Source organism: Zonotrichia albicollis, chromosome 17 (genome assembly GCF_047830755.1).
Source record: "Zonotrichia albicollis isolate bZonAlb1 chromosome 17, bZonAlb1.hap1, whole genome shotgun sequence".
NCBI lineage: Eukaryota > Metazoa > Chordata > Aves > Passeriformes > Passerellidae > Zonotrichia > Zonotrichia albicollis.
In genome coordinates, this window is record NC_133835.1 from 1,348,121 (window position 1) to 1,366,957 (window position 18,837).

General features: G+C 46.7%; 1 protein-coding gene across 6 annotated transcripts in view; it reads right to left on the bottom strand.

Moving 5' to 3' along the window:
- Nucleotides 1-15,387, bottom strand: part of NCOA6 (nuclear receptor coactivator 6) — a 45,025-nt gene extending 29,638 nt beyond the window's left edge. For 3 of the 6 annotated variants that reach the window (XM_074553561.1, XM_074553560.1, XM_074553562.1), the window contains exons 1-3: nt 15,255-15,360; nt 2,469-2,623; nt 2,091-2,365 (exon numbers count right to left, since the gene is read on the bottom strand). In XM_074553561.1, coding sequence (XP_074409662.1) covers nt 2,091-2,325 — 235 coding nt within the window. In that variant the 5' untranslated portion in view covers nt 2,326-2,365; nt 2,469-2,623; nt 15,255-15,360. Of the gene's footprint in view, nt 1-2,090; nt 2,366-2,468; nt 2,624-8,656; nt 8,760-13,050; nt 14,456-14,547; nt 14,735-15,254 lie in introns of those variants that run through there. The other 3 variants (XM_074553563.1, XM_074553564.1, XM_026798103.2) reach the window with 3 other exon arrangements.
- Nucleotides 15,388-18,837: the final 3,450 nt, after the last annotated feature.

The following is an 18,837-nucleotide window of genomic DNA, read 5'->3' on the forward strand; positions in this document are numbered from 1 at the left end:
GACCTGTACAGGTCTGCTTTGTGAACCAGATGAATGTGGGAAAAAACTGACTACAGGAATGAAATGCTTCAAATATTTGCTCTACAAGTGCTTGTGAAACATCTTCTTTTTTCTTTTTTTTTTTTTACAAGACCAGTGCCAACAGACTCCTAGCAATATTTCAATGATTTCTACCTTATCATTTAGTTTTCTGGGTAAGCATTTCAAATCCACTGCCAAAAAGCATCTCAAAGTCATGCAAGATATTCACTTGCAGGTTTTCTGAACACCTGTTCTACACATGAGTGTTTCTACCTGGATCAGTGGTTTTCACAGGAGCTGCAGAAAGGTTGGGCAGTTATGTTGGATACATTATCCAAAGTGCTACCTACCTACAAAATGCAGTTAAGGATGATTTTAAAAATACTGCCAATATAGCTTTATAAGTTTCCAGTTTCTATTTTTCTGTAAAGAAAGCTCCTCTCAAAACAGAAAGCACTGACCCAAATTTTCATCAGCCAGTTCCTCCACTGTGATCTCAGATTTACTAAACATTTGCTAACTTTTGAGGTCTGAAAAACTTGTTAGTTAAGAATGCCACCACTCACTCCTATTTAGGAAGCTCTTGTTCACCACTAATTCACCAAGCCCCTTTTGCTGCTACAGTAATGGAATTAATAAATTCATCCTCATTCCACCTATAAACCTGCTTTTGGCTGGAAACATGGCAGGAGGAGTTTCAAAATCCCCTTTTGTGGGAGTTTGAACAATCCCATATTTTCTGCTATTAATGTTCCAATATTTTACATAGAAAAATTGTATCATCAGTTTCAGTATTTCTATATATTTGTACCCAAGTTTCTCATTTTTCAAGCACTGCATCTGCCAAGATAACCCCAGGTTATTTACTAACTCTGAATTCAGGATATCCCATTTTGCTCTGAATCAGTTTAAAGAACTTCACACATGGATAATTTTCAAATTAACTGGACATTGATTTTAAAAATTTGCTTTCTCAGCTGAGGTCTGAATCATGTTTATTAATCCTGGCATTAATATTTATGACAGACTCAGCATGCAGATGCCTCTATATAACAAAGATGACTATGTGCACTTATAGACTGAATTTATTTTATATCAAAAATGACACAATTGATCTGTGATATTACAAACATCCCTTCACACCAGTAATGGTCTGTTGGTTTACATCTCCTTCCAACTGCTTGTAAGACACAGCTCAAAACTGGTATTTCTTTACAGTATTTTTGTCTTATCCCAGCTTTTTTATCTCTCTGAGCAGCAGCAAGAATCCAACAAAATTATGCCAGCTGACTAGATGGACAAAATTGAAATACTGGAATAAAGTGACAAAGAAATTCAGTTTGGCTATTGAAAAGTATTGTGTTATTTTCCTGAAAAGGTGTTTGACACTGTTGAAGAAAACAATCAAGGCTACCTAACTGAGCAGCCATCAGTAATTAGCACAGGATCTTTGGCAACATGCAAATGTCTTTTTCCAGATTTAAACATGCTGGTAAAAGATGTCCCCAAAATCCTGTTATCACTGACTTGCCATGGAGCTGTTCCCAGAGCTGGATGAGCATTCAGGGCTATGTCAGGGCACTGCCCATTCCCCAGCACAAATCAATCAATCAATCAGATAGGGCAGGTCAGAAAAGGGCAGGAATGCCATAGGTACTGGAAAATGAACCCATTCTCAGATGAACTGTAATTGTTTAAACTGGACAGTTTGGGCAGTAAAACATCTCCTGTGTGAACAAGCCTGGTTTCACTTTTTTATAACACAGCCATGTGTAATAGAGGGACATGAAAGAGAATAAAACCAGGTGAAATGTGGAAACAGAAGAGAAATGAATGAACTTGCCAAATAAATCAGTTTTAAACAACAAAACAACTGCAGACACTTGCAGTCTGCATTTCTGAGAAGAACAGCTTGCAAATTCACTAAGAAAAACCCCAACAAACTATCATTACAAACTAAGCTGCTCAAACCCAATATCATCTATTTTTGTGCAACTACCCTGAAATAAGGCTATGAACCTAAATAAGCATTTTAAGGACAGCTGGGAAGTGACAAGAAGGCACATTACCCATGTGTAAAAGGCCAGGCACATTCTCCAGTATGGTATCCAGCTTCTGCTCAAAGTCTCTGTCACTTATATTTCCTTTAAAAGCCACAAAGATTGTGGAATCCCCAGGAGCAGCCTCCTGTTTCAGTTCATCTTCCTCCAGTCCTGAATCAAAATCCACCTCTAAGTCTTCCATAGCTGAGGAGCACAAGGAGGCATATGTGTCTTTTAAGTGAGGCAGATCATCCAAAACCATTGTTTCCAACAATGGGAGCCTGTCAGACGTCAAGGTGATGCTTGGAAGGGAAAAAGAGAATTAGAATTCATATAATAATCATTGGGTAAGGACATGAAGAGCTGCTTTCAATGGCACATTTGGTCACTGACAGAAAAACCTACCTGGTGAGCCAGGATTGGGCTCTGTGAGTCCAGCTGTGTGAGGCTGAGAATGGTGGCCATGGCAGGGGCCAGGCTGTTCCTCCACCAGGACAAACAGGAGGGGGTTCCTGGCAGAATCCTGCTGAATATGTCACTTGAGAAGTATTCCAGTTGATCTAAAAGACAGACAGGCAGAAAGGAAGGTAGAGGATAAAAAAATCAGAGGGAAATGAATTTTATTCATTTCTGTATCACAGAGGGGATAAGCAAGCACCTGGTGCCAATGCTGCAGTGCCAGGCTAAAACTCACAGCAACAGCTGAATTACAGAATGATAGCAAGAGCCACCAAATTTAATTTTAGAGACTGCAGATGCAATAGGTCCAAAGCAGTAGCAAAGCCACAGCATATTTTTACCAGGAGAAATGTAGCATTTGAAAAATATTTCACACATACCCAGCTAAATCTCAGCCATACTGTGCCTACTTCCCTAAAGTTTGTAAAGATTTAGGTGTTTTCAGTTTCTCATGCACAAAACAAGCTGAAATCTGCTCCCCCTGTCCCAGCCCACAACTCCCACCATGCCCCCAGATCACACTCAGATAAGAATGAATTCAGGAAGTCAAGTCTCACACCTGATGGGTCTTGCTTAATGAAATATCTAAACTTTGCAATAACCTTTGCCATTATGGCATTAAGCTAAGCTGTAGTAGAAGCTTAGAAGTACAATGTGTGATAAAAGCATCCCTCAGCTTTCAGTGTATCCTATGTGAGGATACACATTTTCCCACTCCATCACAGGGCAATGGCACTGTCCTTTCCAGGTGACACATCTGCTCTAACACTCAGCACTTTGCAAATGCTGCTAAAAGATTCAAACCACCTGTAGAAACAACCAAAAAAGGGACCTGTTCCTGACCACCACAGTCAAAATCAAATCCATTCTCCAGCACTGTCAAGATCTCATAACTGCAAAGCTGTGGGTGTTTGGCACAAACCACCCAGAAGGTTTAGCTCAGGACAACACAGCCTTGAACAGGACACAGATTGGGGTTTTGGCAGAGGTTCAAGTTCCCAGCACAAAACCACAGCTTTGAGATGAAACATGAGCTGCAGATACTGGCCAGAAAACAGCCTTTTCTAATAAAATAATCTAACAATGTTAGAAAAGCCCAGATTCAGCTCTGCACTGTTTGCACACTCACACAGGGCTGCTGAAGGGACAATATTCCAAAGGAAAAATCAGGGGCTTGAAGGCATAAATTCCCATTGCTTTTGGTCAGATCTCTACACATACACTCACTACATTTACAAAATATTATGGATTTTTTCTCCCTTGCAACTCTACTCCACACCAGGCAATCCAACAGCACTAAGGAAAAATCCCCTATTTCACATGGAGTTTCTCTCTCATCCTGCAGCAGCAGCCTTCATCCTCAAATTTCAGATTAAAAACCAAGCAAATTTTGTCTCACAAGCTCTTCTGCAGTCCTGCATCAGAAAATAAGTTCAATGTTTCACAGGCACTGATCTATTTCCACAGTGCTTTCATATACTTATTATTGCCACGGAAACTTTAAAGGTGGGCAATAGAGAAATAAATTTGAAAAATTCATTACCAGGTGAACACAGAGATAATTAAATCTATTTTCTTTCCCTTGTTACTTGGCTTTGTGTCTAAATTACAGCTCTGATGTTGGCACCTCCATTTAGGCAAACTCCTCAGTTTCATGTTAGGTGCCCAGAGAATCACAAGTAATAGGAGTGTGTGAAAAATGTTTTAACTGATTTTCACACAATTTCTTGGACAGGTAACTTCTTACCCAAGCTGGCTTTACACTAACCAGGAGAACAGTCCTTCTCCTTCTGCATTCCTACATCTTTTATTCCACATCCACTGACTGCAGGGAGGGAGGAGCTGAGGTTCCTACACCAATGGCCTTTTTAATGGCCAAACACAGCCACTCTGTGCAAGGCATGAGGCAAGCATCCTGTGAAATATAAGCACTCTGTTCTGAGGAAAATTACATAGAATGTCATTTGTCAGAAAATCATGAGTAAATTTTTTAGGGAGAGAAATTTCAGCTCAAAATACAGGCTCCTACATGTTGAAAAGGTACAACTGTTTGGAGGTGATGGGGTGTTGCACCTGCAGGGAGAAACGTGAGTGTGCCTGACAATCCCTAACACCAAAAAAACAAGAATTTATCTACAAGAACACAAACATTTCAGATCTTTTTTTAATAGAGGTGTCTGAAGCCTCCATCTTCCCTGTGAAAGAGCAGAATTGCTTAAATCTGGTTTTTAAACAATTCATAAAAATGCTGCAACTTAGACCAAATTTCATGAACCTCATCCAAATGTGCTAAAATCTGACAGGATTTGTTGAAGTTATTGCCCTTTGTAAACACTATAATAATTCTTCCTCTGAGGAGCCTCTTTGGCACATGTTAGTGGGGCAGTTGTTTATCCAGAAGCTGAGTGTGCCTGGGAGCTCCTGGCACCCTTTGCACACTCTGCTCTTCTACCCCCTGTCCCCACACAACAGTGCAGGTGAATTTTAACCATTTATCTGTTATTTGGCTGTTTATCCCCACCTCTCTTACTTCACTTAGATATTTTTAATAATTAGACTGTACTGAATAAGTTTTCTAAATGCCAAAGGACCACAGGCCTTGTTTCACCTGACTCAGAGAACCACAGGGATATTGTGAGGGAAGGAAACAAACCAAGACCAAGGTTTAAATTTCACCTCCCAGATGAGCACATATAGACAGCTACAGCTCCCTTTGCATTTTTTCTTCACATTATGCTCCTCAAGGATCTCTGCTACATTCATCTGCACCCTTTCCCTCCAAAACACATGAACTTTTGTCTGTTCCTATGCTCAGGTATCATTTATCTCATGTATTGTTGTAGTGTGTTGTTAAGTTTCTTGTGTTATTCCCCCAATTTATGTATTGCTCTCCCCTATTATGTGTAAAATGGTTTCGTTCCCCCAGTTTTTCCCGCCAGTGCTAGCCTGTCAGCTAAGTTGCCATAGTAACCGCTATTCATAGTTGCCGATATGTAATTGCTCCTCCCCTGGTTTCCCTTATAAGTGAAAGTGTTTTCTTCCCTAGGTCCAGTCAATCACTCCCTTCCTCCTCCCAGGTTTCGAGAACCTTCTCCTCTCTGGAGGTGGTGGCTGGCTGGGGTCCCAGGACACCTCCTTTACCTTTTGATTATTGGTCTCCATGGAGTGTCAGTTCTGTGAAGTTCATCCCCTCACCTTTCCCGATTGGTTCCGCCTGTACCCACCCCCCCTCCTTTATAATCCTGTTTCACCCCCTATGGAAAAACTTCTTCCCGGTTGGTTTCCCCGCGTTTGGATCCCACAACACCTTCAATAAACCGATGTTTAACCCCCGGGAAATGGTCAGCTCCGTTCCTCCCCAATCCCAGCGGTGTGAGCCAGTCCGCAGCCAGCACAGCCCGAGGCCCTCAGACACCGAAGGGCGCTGGCCAGGAATTGCAGAGGGGCGTCGGCCTTTCGCCCTCAGCGAGCCGGACTCTAAACTTCGGGCCACATATGCCCCCCTCCGCAATGTATGACATGAGAAAGTGATGATTTGCAAAATTTTCCTTTTCAGGCAGTGCAGAGCACACCATCCATATCAGAGCAAATGAATCCCAGCTGCAGAGCATCCTAACAACTTCTGTAACCTCATGGTTATAGGGTTGGCTTCCATAAATCCTGAGCAAGCACTTGCCCATAATCAGCAGGTACCTTCCCTCAGCACTCTTCCACACAAACACAAAGAGCCTTGAGCACAAGCACACCCAGGTAAAACATTGCTCATTCAACAATCCCTTAAACAGAACTCCCAGCAGGGAATGCAGGGTCTCTGGAGAGTAAGAACCAGCCCTGAACTGCTCTGCACAACCACAGCACACTTCAGGAACAAAAGCACACATGGCCTCCTTCCTGCTCCTTTAGAATTTCCAAATTAGTATTTCCCATTATACAATTGCTTCTGGAAAGTCAGAACAAGTCCAGTGCTACCACATGGCAACCATTTACCCTCAAACCAGGCCTGGAACTGGCTACAGCAACAAAACCAGTGCTATGCCTCTTGATTATAAAGTTGGTCTTATTCAGTAGAGTCTAATTATTAAAAATATCTAACTGAAGTAAGAGAGGTGGCTCCTGTGGTTCTCTGAGTCAGGTGAAACAAGGCCTGTGGTCCTTTGGGATTTAGAAAAGTCTAATTGGACTGTACTTATTCAGTACAGCCAAATAACAGATAAATGGTCAAAATTCACCTGCGTTGTTTTATGGGGACTGGGGTAGAAGAGCCCACAAAGAGCAGAGTGTGCACAGGGTGCATGCAGGGCACAGCCTGGGCTGCTGCAGCCAGGAGCTCCCAGCACACTCAGCTCATGGATAACACAACTAACTCACTAACATGTGCAAAAGAGGCTCCTCAGAGGGAGAATTCCCACAGCACAGAGGATGCTGCAGTTGAGGCTGGGGCTGCTGGGTCACACACACACCTGGGGAGCCCCAAGGCATTTTATTGTGCCCTGTGCTGTCCCCAGCAGCCTGACAGGCAGCCTGCACTACAAACCCAGCCAGCCTTGGAAAAATCCCATCCAGAGCCCAGGACAGATGGGGTGAGAGCAAAATCTGAAACAGCCAGTTGTCACTAAGCAGGGAGCAGCTGAGCATGGGAAAGCTGGCAGGCTCTGGAGTACCTGCAAGTGCTGGGCTCTGGTCTCTGGGGAGAAAAAAACAATACAAAGGAAAAAAACCCCAAATGTACCTTGGTATTTTTGCCCCAAGGTTCACTCAACTGATCCAAACTTAGGTCAATTAGTCTCTTAAAGAAAACTTGAAATCTCTTGTCCTGCTTTCCCTTATCTACTGCACTACACAGAGCACACAGGCAAACCAAGGCTTTGTCTGGCCACCTGCTCCAGGTTTTCTGCCACAGCCTATTGATTGCCAAGCTTTTTAATGCATTCAAAATGAACACTTTCACAACTGATGTCACATCAGAACCTGTACTCATGCAAAACAAACAAAAAGCACTAAAACCATGCTCTACATCTCAACTACTCTTCCAAATTACACAAAAGATTGGGAAGGATGAGAGCAGAAGGAAGGGTGGATGGATGCCCTTCACTAGCAGATGGCACAAGCTGGCACTAAGCAGGCTCCTCATCTTCACACTGACCATTATTTAAAGCTGCAACATGGAAGGGAAAGACATGATGGTACAGCCAAACCCCTTGGGGAAACCAGAATTGAGTGTGAGGAGGAAAAGCTTGGGATAGCAGTAGCAATGTAATTTCCAAAGGATTCATGTTGCATTTGCTGCCACTGAAAAATGGTTTTCAAGTGACTTAAAAGAAAAAAATATCAGGAATAAAGGATGTCTTGGAAAATACACTTTAATGTTTTCTGTTAGGTGTCAGTGAGAAAAATATGTAGAGATTTTCATGATGGCACAGAGGAGGTTCAGCATTGCCAGAACAGTCCTGAGAGGGTGGCTTTCATTAAACCTGTAACATGCACTGACACACAGGCTGTGTTTAAAGTACAACACCCATAAACCCCTGAAACCCTGATCACAGCCCTGTCTCTCCTGGAGATTGGGTAACAGTGCATTATCCTCCTACAGCTGTGTCCTTTATTGCCCAGCACAGCACCTGCCCATCTTAGAGCTTGTTAAACCCAAGCAATGAATAAAGCCAGACACCCATATCCATTCTATGATACAAAGATTAAAATAATATGGCTTTGGGGGAAAAAAAAACCAAACAAAAACCCACAAAACAAAAATATAACAAAACTTTTAAACAAATTCTAGACAAGTGTATATAACAATATAACACAAGGAGAATAAACATGGTTATAATATGAAAGAATACCTAAAAATAAACATGCATTAAAATTTTCCTCTAAAACAACTTAGCCAGGGTTCCAGTAATTTTGAACTTCAAATATTGGTGTTAGAAGAAAATGACACAAGTAAAGCATCTCAACTGTTCTCCTTGGGAGGAGCAGCCACAAACCTGGTGGCAAATCCCCCTGACCCTGGATGGCCAAGTGGAAATCAGCTCTGGAGCCAGCCCAGCGCTGCAAACACAGCAGGGAGGAGAGGCAGGGGGAGAATTTATAAAAACAACAGATATTCAGATGCATCGTGTGTTTATTTTACCTACCAAAACAAATTTCACAACTTCAGTGTTGTGGGGTGTGCAACAGGACTTCAGGTAATTCCAGACTGGCAAACATGGTTAAACAGAAAGTCCCAAATATGGAATCCTGAAAGAAAACCATCACATTTCATCAGACAGTGATGTGAAATAACAGAAATACTGAACACACTGGTGAACAGCTCCATTTTTAATATGCAGTTTTGCACCAAGTCAAATGCTCCCCTCAGCAAGGTAAAAAGCACATATTACTATGTTCAGATTTGAACAGCAAAGCCTGAGGAGCTTGAAAAATCAACCTTTCATTACAGGCAGAAAATTGAATATTTCCTTTAGCTGGAAATGACATTTTATTCTTCTAAACAGGGCAAGTTTTATCTAGAATAATGTATTTATTTAAGTCTTAGGAGAAGATCATCTTGATCAACCTAATCCTCAGACCAGAGGAGCCAGCACAGCCAGGGTGTCCCTGCACCCATCCTGAGCAGGTGCCTGAACCAGCCCAGGCTCAGCTCATTCCCAGCCCAGAGAGCACCTCAGACAGACCCTGCTGCTGCAGGTGGCCAGCATGGAGAGGTGAGTGCACTCCTAACCCTGCTCCTGGGCAAACCAAGCTGCACTCCAGCTCCTGGCATCATAAACACACAGCAGTAAAGCCAAATGGCTTTGGGACAACAAAACACCGCCCCTCGAATCAGTGGTTTAGAGGCACAGCCCAGGGTGATCCTCAAGGAGGTTTTCTGCTTGTGTGCTTGCCTGCTCATCACTGGGGAAGGGGAAGCAGAAAATGGAAAAACACTCAGAAAGAAAAAGCAGAGATTTGTTGTCCTCTATCTAGATAACAAAGCAAAATTGCTTTAAAAGTCTCATTGTGCTGTAGCCTGTGCATTTTGCACCAACCCAGCACCTCAGAGAGAAGGAAAGAGGTTTTACATTAAATCACATCATAGAGGCTTTGCAGCACTTTTAATGGTCATCTAACACTATTCAACCACTCCTATCTTGTATTTCTAAGTAATTGTAACTCAAGAGCTGTAGCACCAAGTTGAATGCCTGATGGATAAAGCACATGCAGTGACCTGCTTCCAGCCACATGCACCTGCCTAAATACCATGACCAGACACCAAGCTCAGGAGCAAAATCAGAATTTGAAATAGGAAATTTTAGTATTGTTGTATAAGCCAAAACTAAAAAAGGTTTTCACTTTCTACAGCAGATACTGCACTAGTTTTACTTTTTCACCTTTTTCATAAAAGGATGTTCCACAGCCTAAACAAACTGGCTGGTTACCTCCAAAGCCAGGCCAAGGCTTCACAGGAAAGGCTGGGCCATGGAAAAGCTGGTTTTAGGGAAGTCTCCAAGGTGCAGCAGTCAGTCTCCCTGTGCCTTAGCCCAGCAGGGTGAGGGTGATTTTGGCTAAAGCGTGGCAAAGTGGAGGGAAGAAAAAAATATTGTGAACTCCTTGGTGCAAGGAACCAAAGGGGTTTTGTGCCTTCAGTTCTCCCTGCTGAGTGTCCCTCACCATGACACCCAACTGCTCCAAAGGAGGACTGGGACAGACAGGCTGCCCTAGCAGGATCCAGGGGCAAACTGAGGATGGTCAGCATGGGATGGGAAGGAGAAAGAATAACTGCTGCTGTCTCCATTGCCATTGTGCACATGGGATTAAATTTGGTTAAGGAAAATAAGTAATCAGCATTGGATTAAATTTGGTTAAGGAAAATAAGTAATCAGCATTGGTTCATTAACTCCAACTTCCACTGCAGTCAGTTATGTGACAGACCAGGACACTGAGCACACATCTGACCCAAGGAATCTCAGAGCCTTGTGAAGTGTCCCAGCTACAGAAGAGTTTTATTAGAGTTTATGCTTTCCCAAACACAAAGAAAACAAACCCAGCACGTCTCCAGCAAGGCAGGCTTCATTCACTCACACTGCCCTGCTGCACTCCACAGCCCTCAACTAAAACACTGCAACCCAAATGTTTCTGACAAAGAGAAAATTATTAAAGCTTGTTATAACACACATAACTCTGGGCAGTGCTATCCTGATGTAGTCTGACAGAGGTTTAATGGAACATCAGTTGGTTAAAGGTTCAAGAAATTTGCTGAAAGCCCACAACTCATGCCAAGCTGCCATGGACACACCTCAGCTGAGCCATTCGGTTTTATTCCAACAGAATTTGACTGCTGAGGTGCTCAGGACTGCTCTAAAAAGCAGAATGATAACTTTAGAATAAACAGTTAAGTTAGCCATGTAGAAATTACCCCTTTCAGCAGCTGAGATACAAACCAAGGCAGCTGCCAGGCACAAGGGAAAGGGGAATCAGCAATTTTCTTGGGAGCTGCAGTCCACCCAGCACAATATTTGGTCAATCAATTCCCATCAGCTGGGTTACTGATTTCCCATGGTAAGGATACTTTCATTTGGAAAAAGTACACTGTGAATACTGACAGAGCTTTGCAGTACATAACTTTCCACAAGAATCCACCAATACAATCAGCAACCAAAATGAGATGCTATTTAAAATCAGGAGCATCTTGACTCTATTTGATCTTGCCTTCAGAAGTTATGAAAAATGCCTTTTTAAGTAGCAATGTGTGCTCTGTGCTACAACAAACTTCTTATTTAAACCAGAATTTAACCACCACCAGACCTTTCTGGGCCCACACACCCCACAGGTGCTCCTTTATCACCAAATTCTCACAGGGCTTCCTAAACACCAACATAACCAGCCCAGAAATCCATGTGATCATCAGCACTGAAATAAGGTTTGACTGAAATATTCAGCAATATTATTCCTTCTTACATCTAATAAACATCCAGGAAATCTCAGGGAAGCTTTTAAAACTTTGAAATTATGTAAAGGATGAAAAAAGAATTGAAGCTAAAACAAACAGCTTAAAAGTAAATATTTGATAGGAGACACCCAATATCAAGGAGACTCTTTTCCCTGACCAAAAAATTAATCTTCATATAACAGAAGTAGGTACACCTTTGGTTAAAATCAAGATTATTCTGAGAGTTTCCTGACTGTATAAAAACTTGCAGCTTATTTTGCGCTGCTCTTGGCTTTTAGAAAAATTGATTTTCAGGTGTTATTTATTGTCACTACTGCCATTAAGAACCACACAAACAGTTTAGGACCTTCTGGTAAAATGTGGATGCAACAGAATTGGGGAGCAATGCATTCTTGTAGGGATGAGAACAGCACTCCCAAAAAACCCTTCAAAGAAACACTTTGCCATGCATGGCAGGGGATAGGAATGAGGCAGTGTTCAAGGTCTCCCCCAACACAAACCATTCTGGGATTCTGTAAATGCAGACCAGAGGCTTAACTCAGTCCCTGTGAGCACCACACAGAAACCACAATGAAAAACACAATCTTACAGCAGCTCTGTGGTCCTGGCAGGTTTAATTTTCAAAACAATAAAATAATAAAATTCAAATGATTTGCATAAGACTTGGAGAATTGAATAGCATGCATCTTTTGGTGGAATAAATAGATCCCTCTCATCCAGACCTAAAGCTTCAGGTCCCATATATGCAACTGAGCATAAGCAACTTCCTGTCCCAAACTATTGGTTTATATAAGTTAATTTAGACAAGATACCATTCATCTCCTGTAATTTTCTATTTTTCATACCAATCAAATCCAAAGCTGTGTAGGGCTGTGCTTCAGGGCACTCACTGCAGCTGGAGAAGCAGGCAGCTGGTCTCAGGTCTGAGGAGATGATGGCTCTCATGAGCTGTGGAGTCCCACAGGTGTCTCCATCCCTCACCCCAGCCCCAAACCAACAGCACTGTCACACACTGGCTGCCTTTCTTTTCCCCCAAATGCATAAAGAAGAGTTATTCACTGAGTTACAGCCTCAGGGCTCTCACATATACATGAACAATTCCATACTTATTCCTAGTTCTGATTATTACAGCAGCAATTTTTGATGTGCCATCAGCAGGTGGGATGCTGTTCCACTGGATGGAAAATGATGGAAAATCATTTCTCAATTGACTGAGAAAAATCCCCAGCTCCTGGACCTCTGGAAAACTTCCACTACCAGCGTGCATAACCCAAAGCTTAGATTGACTTTAAACTCTAGCAGCATCACTCTAATTGGCCAGGGCACAGGACAATCTAAGTTATCTCCATCCTCATGAGCTAAACCTCCAGCTCTCCACGCAGGAACCTGCTGGATCCGAGGCTGAAACATTCAATTATCTGCAGTTAATGGGTGGCTCCTGCTGAAGAGCATCAGTGACCTGCTCTGGAGGGGACAGCAGAGTCTGCAACAGTGACAAGACAAAACACAAAATATCCACAGCTCCAGTAAAGCAAAGGTGACTTTCTTGTCTGACTGGTGGAAATGGAGAGACTCGCCTGGAGATGGAAAACACCTCACCTGATGAAGCTTCTTCCCTTCTGCCTCAGCTTGGCATCATCTGGGGTTATTTCTCCTTCCACTGCCGGCCCTCACCTGTTCCCAGCCCTCCACTCTTTCTCATTCCTTCTACTCCAGCAGTGCATGAAGGAAAAAGCTCGTGCTTGAAGGCAGTTTTTGCAGCACCGAGGGCCAAGTGCTGCTGCTCAGTGCCCTACACACCAGCAGGCCTCCTCACACCATCCCTGCACCAAAAAATGCAAAAAGCTTTGCATTTCTCAACAGAGACCACAGGATTTTGAAAGACACCCTCACCACTCCTTCTGCCCTTCAGAGGATCTCCAGTGACCTATAAAATTTCACCATTCTCAATGCAAACTGTTACAGCCACATTGACTCTTCAATCCCTTCAGCAGCAAAGCCTTTGCCACTGCAAATCTTATAAAATTTAGTGAGTCTGTGTAATTGGGTTGCAGCTCCAGCTTCCATGCAAAAGCAACTGCTGTTGTACTAGAAAATCAAAATAAACTGCCGATTTAAGGTTTAGTTGTCGTGTTGAAACATTCCACATCTCCCACCAAGGCAGGAACTGTTGTCATGATCAGGCAGCACAGAGAATGTCATTACAGCTCTTCAGCAGAATTTACCTCCACAACCTGTATTTTCAAATATTTAAGCCACTGAAAAATGGAAACACCAACACTTCCAGATGCACAAGGACCTGGAATTCTTTGGCTTCTCTACTCACAGTAGCTTCTTATGTTAGAGAAGCATCTATGTTTTTACTAGAAAGATGTAAAATTACTCCATCACCTGGAAGCCTGCTGTAAACAACCCCTTCCTCCAAGTGCTACAGAAGGCCAGGCCTTCCAAAGAGAGTGGCTGGAGAGCGCTGCTGGGAGATTCCCAGCCCAAATCCAATGCCTAACAGAAGACCCTTCCTTGGGCTTAATATACTAACAAATGTCATTTCTCAGCTGCAGCCCCCCGTGTCGAGATCCTGCCTCTCCCAGCAGAGCCGGACACAGTGTTACCGCAGCACATTTCCTCCCGGAGCAGGGGAAGTTTCCGAGGATACTTAGAATCCGTGGCAAACACCCGGAGCCGCGCTGCAGGCACTCCCAGGCCTGCGTGAACACAGCCCTGAAACCTTTGTTTCTCACTCCATAAGAGATGTAGAAAAGCTGGGACCATATTCCATAACTTGAAAAGAGCCGCCAAATCCAAACGTTGTGGTCATTACGCTTGGTTACCTTTATGGAAAACGCCAGGTTTGTTCTTTGTGGTTGTTTTCACATATAGGAAATACTGAAAGGTGCCTCAGCTAAAGATCCACTCAGAACAACGCACAATAATTGCAAAACCAACAAGAGGCACGGTCTTTCTTCTATGAGAGGTTTTACTACAATAAAACCTCTGAGAAAGGTTTCCCGACAGTTCCCAGCGAGGGCAATGACCAAAATGTGTCTACGAGGAGGCTGAGGGGACATGGAAAGACAAAGCTCATGGAGCTCCAACCTGCTGCCAGGATGCAGAGCCACAGGGGAGATCTGTCCTTCCATTCCCCAAAGCAGCGGCAAGGAATCAGAGCCCTGAGCTTGCTGAGATGGTTTTAAGTAGCTGAAATTTAGCGAAACGCAGCAATCACAGGGAGGAAACGAGAGAAGAGCCTTTTTCCGACTGGTTCAAGAGCCACCGAGGACTCGAACAAAAGCGAAACGTCAACGCGCCCCGGCTGACACGGCACAAAGCCGTCACCGCCCGCATGAGGTCAGGGCTGAGGGACCGGCTCGCACAGCGGCCGGACCGCGGCAGCTCCCGCGGCTGACAGCGCTGCCGGCCCCGCCGCGCTCCCTCCCGGCCCGGCCCGGCCCGAGCGCGGCCTGGGAGCGCGGCCGGGGCGGCTGCGGGCCGGGCAGGGTCGGCTCCGCGCCGGGCGCTGCGGGGCCGCAGGCCGCGGGCGGGCTCAGCCGCCGCACGCTGACAGGCGCCTGCCGGGAGCCCCGGCACCGCCGGCGCCGCCGAAACGCCCCCGGCCCGGCCGCTCCGCCGCCGGCAGCGCGGGCAGCGCGGGCCCCGCACCGCTCCGCGCCCCGCCAGGCCCCGCCGCCCCTTCCCCCGCGCCGCGGGCTCGGCCTGCGCCCCGCCCGGGCCGGCCCCGGTCCCTCCGCTCCCGCCGCCGCCGCCGCCGCCGCGTCCCGACCCCCGCCCCGCCCTCCCCTCACCTGGACCCGCCGCCGCCGCCGGGGGCGCGCGCGGGGCCGCGGGGGCGCGCGGGGCGGGGGTCGCGCGCGGCCCGGGATCCAGCGCCGCTCCGCCGCCTGCGCCGCGCACGTGACCCGCGCGCGCCTGCGCCCCAGCGCGCGGGGGCGGGGGGGGCACCGCGACCCCCGGGCGGGCCCCGGGACTGTGAGGGGACAGCGGGGACAGCACCGGGACACAGCGGGGACAGCGAGGGGACCGGGACCGGAACCGGGACACAGCGGGGACAGCACCGGGACACAGCGGGGACAGCGGGGGGACCGGGACAGTGAGGGGACAGCGAGGGGACCGGCACCGGGACCGGCACCGGGACACAGCGGGGACAGCACCGGAACACAGCGTGGACAGCGAGGGGACCGGCACCGGGACAGCGGGGACCGACAGCGGGACACAGGCGGGACAGCACCGGGACCGGCACCGGGACACAGCGTGGACAGCACCGGGACACAGCGGGGACAGAACGGGAACCGGCACCGGGAGTGGAACAGGGACAGAGCGGGGAGAGCGCCGGGACACAGCGGGAACCGGCCCCGGAACACAGCGAGGGAACAGCGAGGGGACAGAGCGGGAACCGGCACCGGGACCGGAACCGGGACACAGCGAGGGGACAGAGCGGGATCCGGCACCGGGACAGAGCGGGGACAGCACCAGGACCGGGACCGGGATACGGGGGGACAGCGAAGGGACCGTGGGGACCGGCACCGGAACACAGCGGTGACAGCGGGGACCGGCACCGGGGACAGTGGGGACGCAGCGGCGCCCGCCCCGCCGCGCTCCCCGGCACGGCAGAGCTGAGGGAGCCGCGGTGGCCGCTGCCTCTGGGAGTGCGGACAAACTGTCCGCCAGGTGAGGCTGCAGAAAAAATAATAACTGGGGCTTTATAGGAAACTTCCAGGAAATGAGGTTTTTAATTCGGATGAATTAAATTCAGAACTTTTCATCCAAAGGTCTCTGACTCTTTGGACACCACTGAATTATACTTCATTTTACCAGTGGGGAGGTGGGGAGGAAGCCAGGGAGGGCCCTGGTATGGACTCAGCAAAGGCCACAATGCTGAATTTTAATAAAAAATCCATTAATGTGATTAACAAACAGGCCCATGGGGGCAATGCTATATCCCTAAAATCCCTAAATTCCCCTCAGCACAGAGGGGTTCCACAGCTGAAGGGACCCTCACCCTTTGGCTTGTCTTCTTACATCCTTTATGAATATGAGAAATGATCAATACAAAACTTCTGCAATTTCTCATTTCCTGCCCATCGTGGCTGTGGCAGAAAGCTCTTGCCTGGCACTGGGGAAGAAATGGCACATGTGACAATTCCTGTTTCAGGATGGGAAAGCCATCAAAAGTCCTTTATGGGAAAAATAAAGACTTTCTTCCTACAGAAGCACGTGCGATTCAGTAGCTTGAGCAGGTTCAGTGGCCTGAGGAGGAGTTTCAGGAGGGTTTGTGCAGTTGGAGCCAGCCCTCACAGCCACCCTTGGCTTCCTGTGTAATACTGCTGGGAAAACAATGTGAAAAAGGGAATTTTTTTTAATTTTAATTTTTTGTTTTGTAAAACCTTTTTAAATACAACAAACCCACATCTCATTGGGCATTATTGCTTGCAACATAGAGAAAAAACACTTTTTATGAATCCACATATAACTGCATTCCACAGAGCCCACCAAAACAAGAATTAATGTCGTGGTGAGCACAGGACTGGCGTGGAGCCTCTGCTGGTGTGCCAGAGCTGCGGGCACGGTGCCCCTCCCTGGCTGTGCATGGGTGAGGAATCCTTCAGCAATGCTCTGCTCCTGCCTTTCTGTGCCTTCCCCAACCCCTGGGGAGCAATTCCAGCACATCTGCAGTGTGCTGGGACAGGGGCAAAGCCCCCGAGGGATGCCAGGTGTGAGGAGATGGGGGTCAGCCCCAGAGAGGAACATTCATTAATCCCATCATCCCTGGAGTTTCCATTTGCCTTCATGGGGATATTCCCAGGCCTTGCCTAGCTCTGCTCCTGGGTGTTGGGACTGGCTGGAAACACAGGGAACCTGAGTGGAAATTTCTTTAGTACCTAGAATTAACCTTTCTTTCCCAAGTGACTTCATGTTTTCCTTGTTTCATGAGACTCTTCTTAAACCAGCTGCACTGAACTTCCTTATCCATTCTCATCTTCCCCAAAAATCAACCTCAACAGAGAGACATCAGAGCAGTGCTTCCAAAAAACTTCCAGAACTTCCCACTCCTGTTGTTCTTCTTGTTGTGCCAGATTGTCCCTCAGATTCTTGGCTTGTTTGGTTTTATCTGTATTATGCACCTTAGTACCAGGCATGTCTCAAAATCCCTCAGCAAACAAGAACAAGCCAAATGCTATTTTCCAAAACTTGGAAGCACGATACTGAGGTGTCCCACCAAGATCTGCTCAAGCCATCCAAGTGCTCTGATTTTCTGCTCTGGGATGGATTGAGGGATCCCACAGGGACAACTCCCCTGTGCCTAATCACAAAGGGAGTTTGCAAACAAGCCCTCCCTTCCTCAGCAGCCCGAGGCCTGCAAATCCACCTCACTCTCAGAGCACGCTGCTTCCCGTGGCCTCTGGTGCTTCTGCTCACTGCTGGGAAGGAGCAGAACTGCTTCAGTCTCCACATAATTAAAGTTAACCCCAAATCTCTTAGAATAGCCTTGCCACAATGGCAAGGAAGCAAAAGGAAAGGGGAGCTGAAGGGCCACCAGGGTGACAGGACACAACCAAAGACCTTTTTGAGGCTTCTCTGCTGGACACTGGCAGTTGAGGGACCCCCAGGTGGCCTTGGCACCCGTTGGCAGAGGGACAAGGGGACAATGGGATGTGGAGGGGTGAGAGGGAAGTAACACAGGGCAGCTCCGGATGTGCCACATCACATCCCTGTGTGCTGCAGGCTGAGCTCCTACACAGCCTGGGTGTTCCTGGCTCTGCCCAGGCTCTGCATAGCATGAACAACACAGGAGCAGCTGTGCCCCATCCCTGGCAGTGCCCAAGGCCAGGCTGGACAGGGCCTGGAGCAGCCTGGGACAGTGGAAGGTGTCCCTGCCCAGGGGCTGGAGCTGGATACTCTCTAAGGTCCCCTCCAATCCAAACTATTCTGTAACTTTTTTGTCATTCTGTTTGTGGAACTCTATCCAGGAGCAGACCCTCAGTTTGTTTGGGATGCTGAAGCTTTGCTGCAAAACAATGACACAGAATGAGCTCCTGCAGGGAGGGAGGGCTACCTGCAGCAGAGACAGGTGTTTAACTGCCTCATTGTCCACAACAGAACACAAAGGCATTTGATATCATGACAATCAAAACTGTAGGTTTATTCACACACATTTTCATGTGGCAGTGTTTTGGAAAATGACTTGAAAATGGCAGGAAAATGACTTGAACAAGATAATTTCCCCTCCAACACTGGTACAATGCTCACTTTGAGAGAAGGAAGGAGATGTGTTGCACTGCAGTCACTCACTTTGGATCTGGTGTTTTGTTACACTGTGAGTGTGGTGAGAAGGAGAGGTGGGCAGCTGGCCACAGGTGGAGCAGGGCT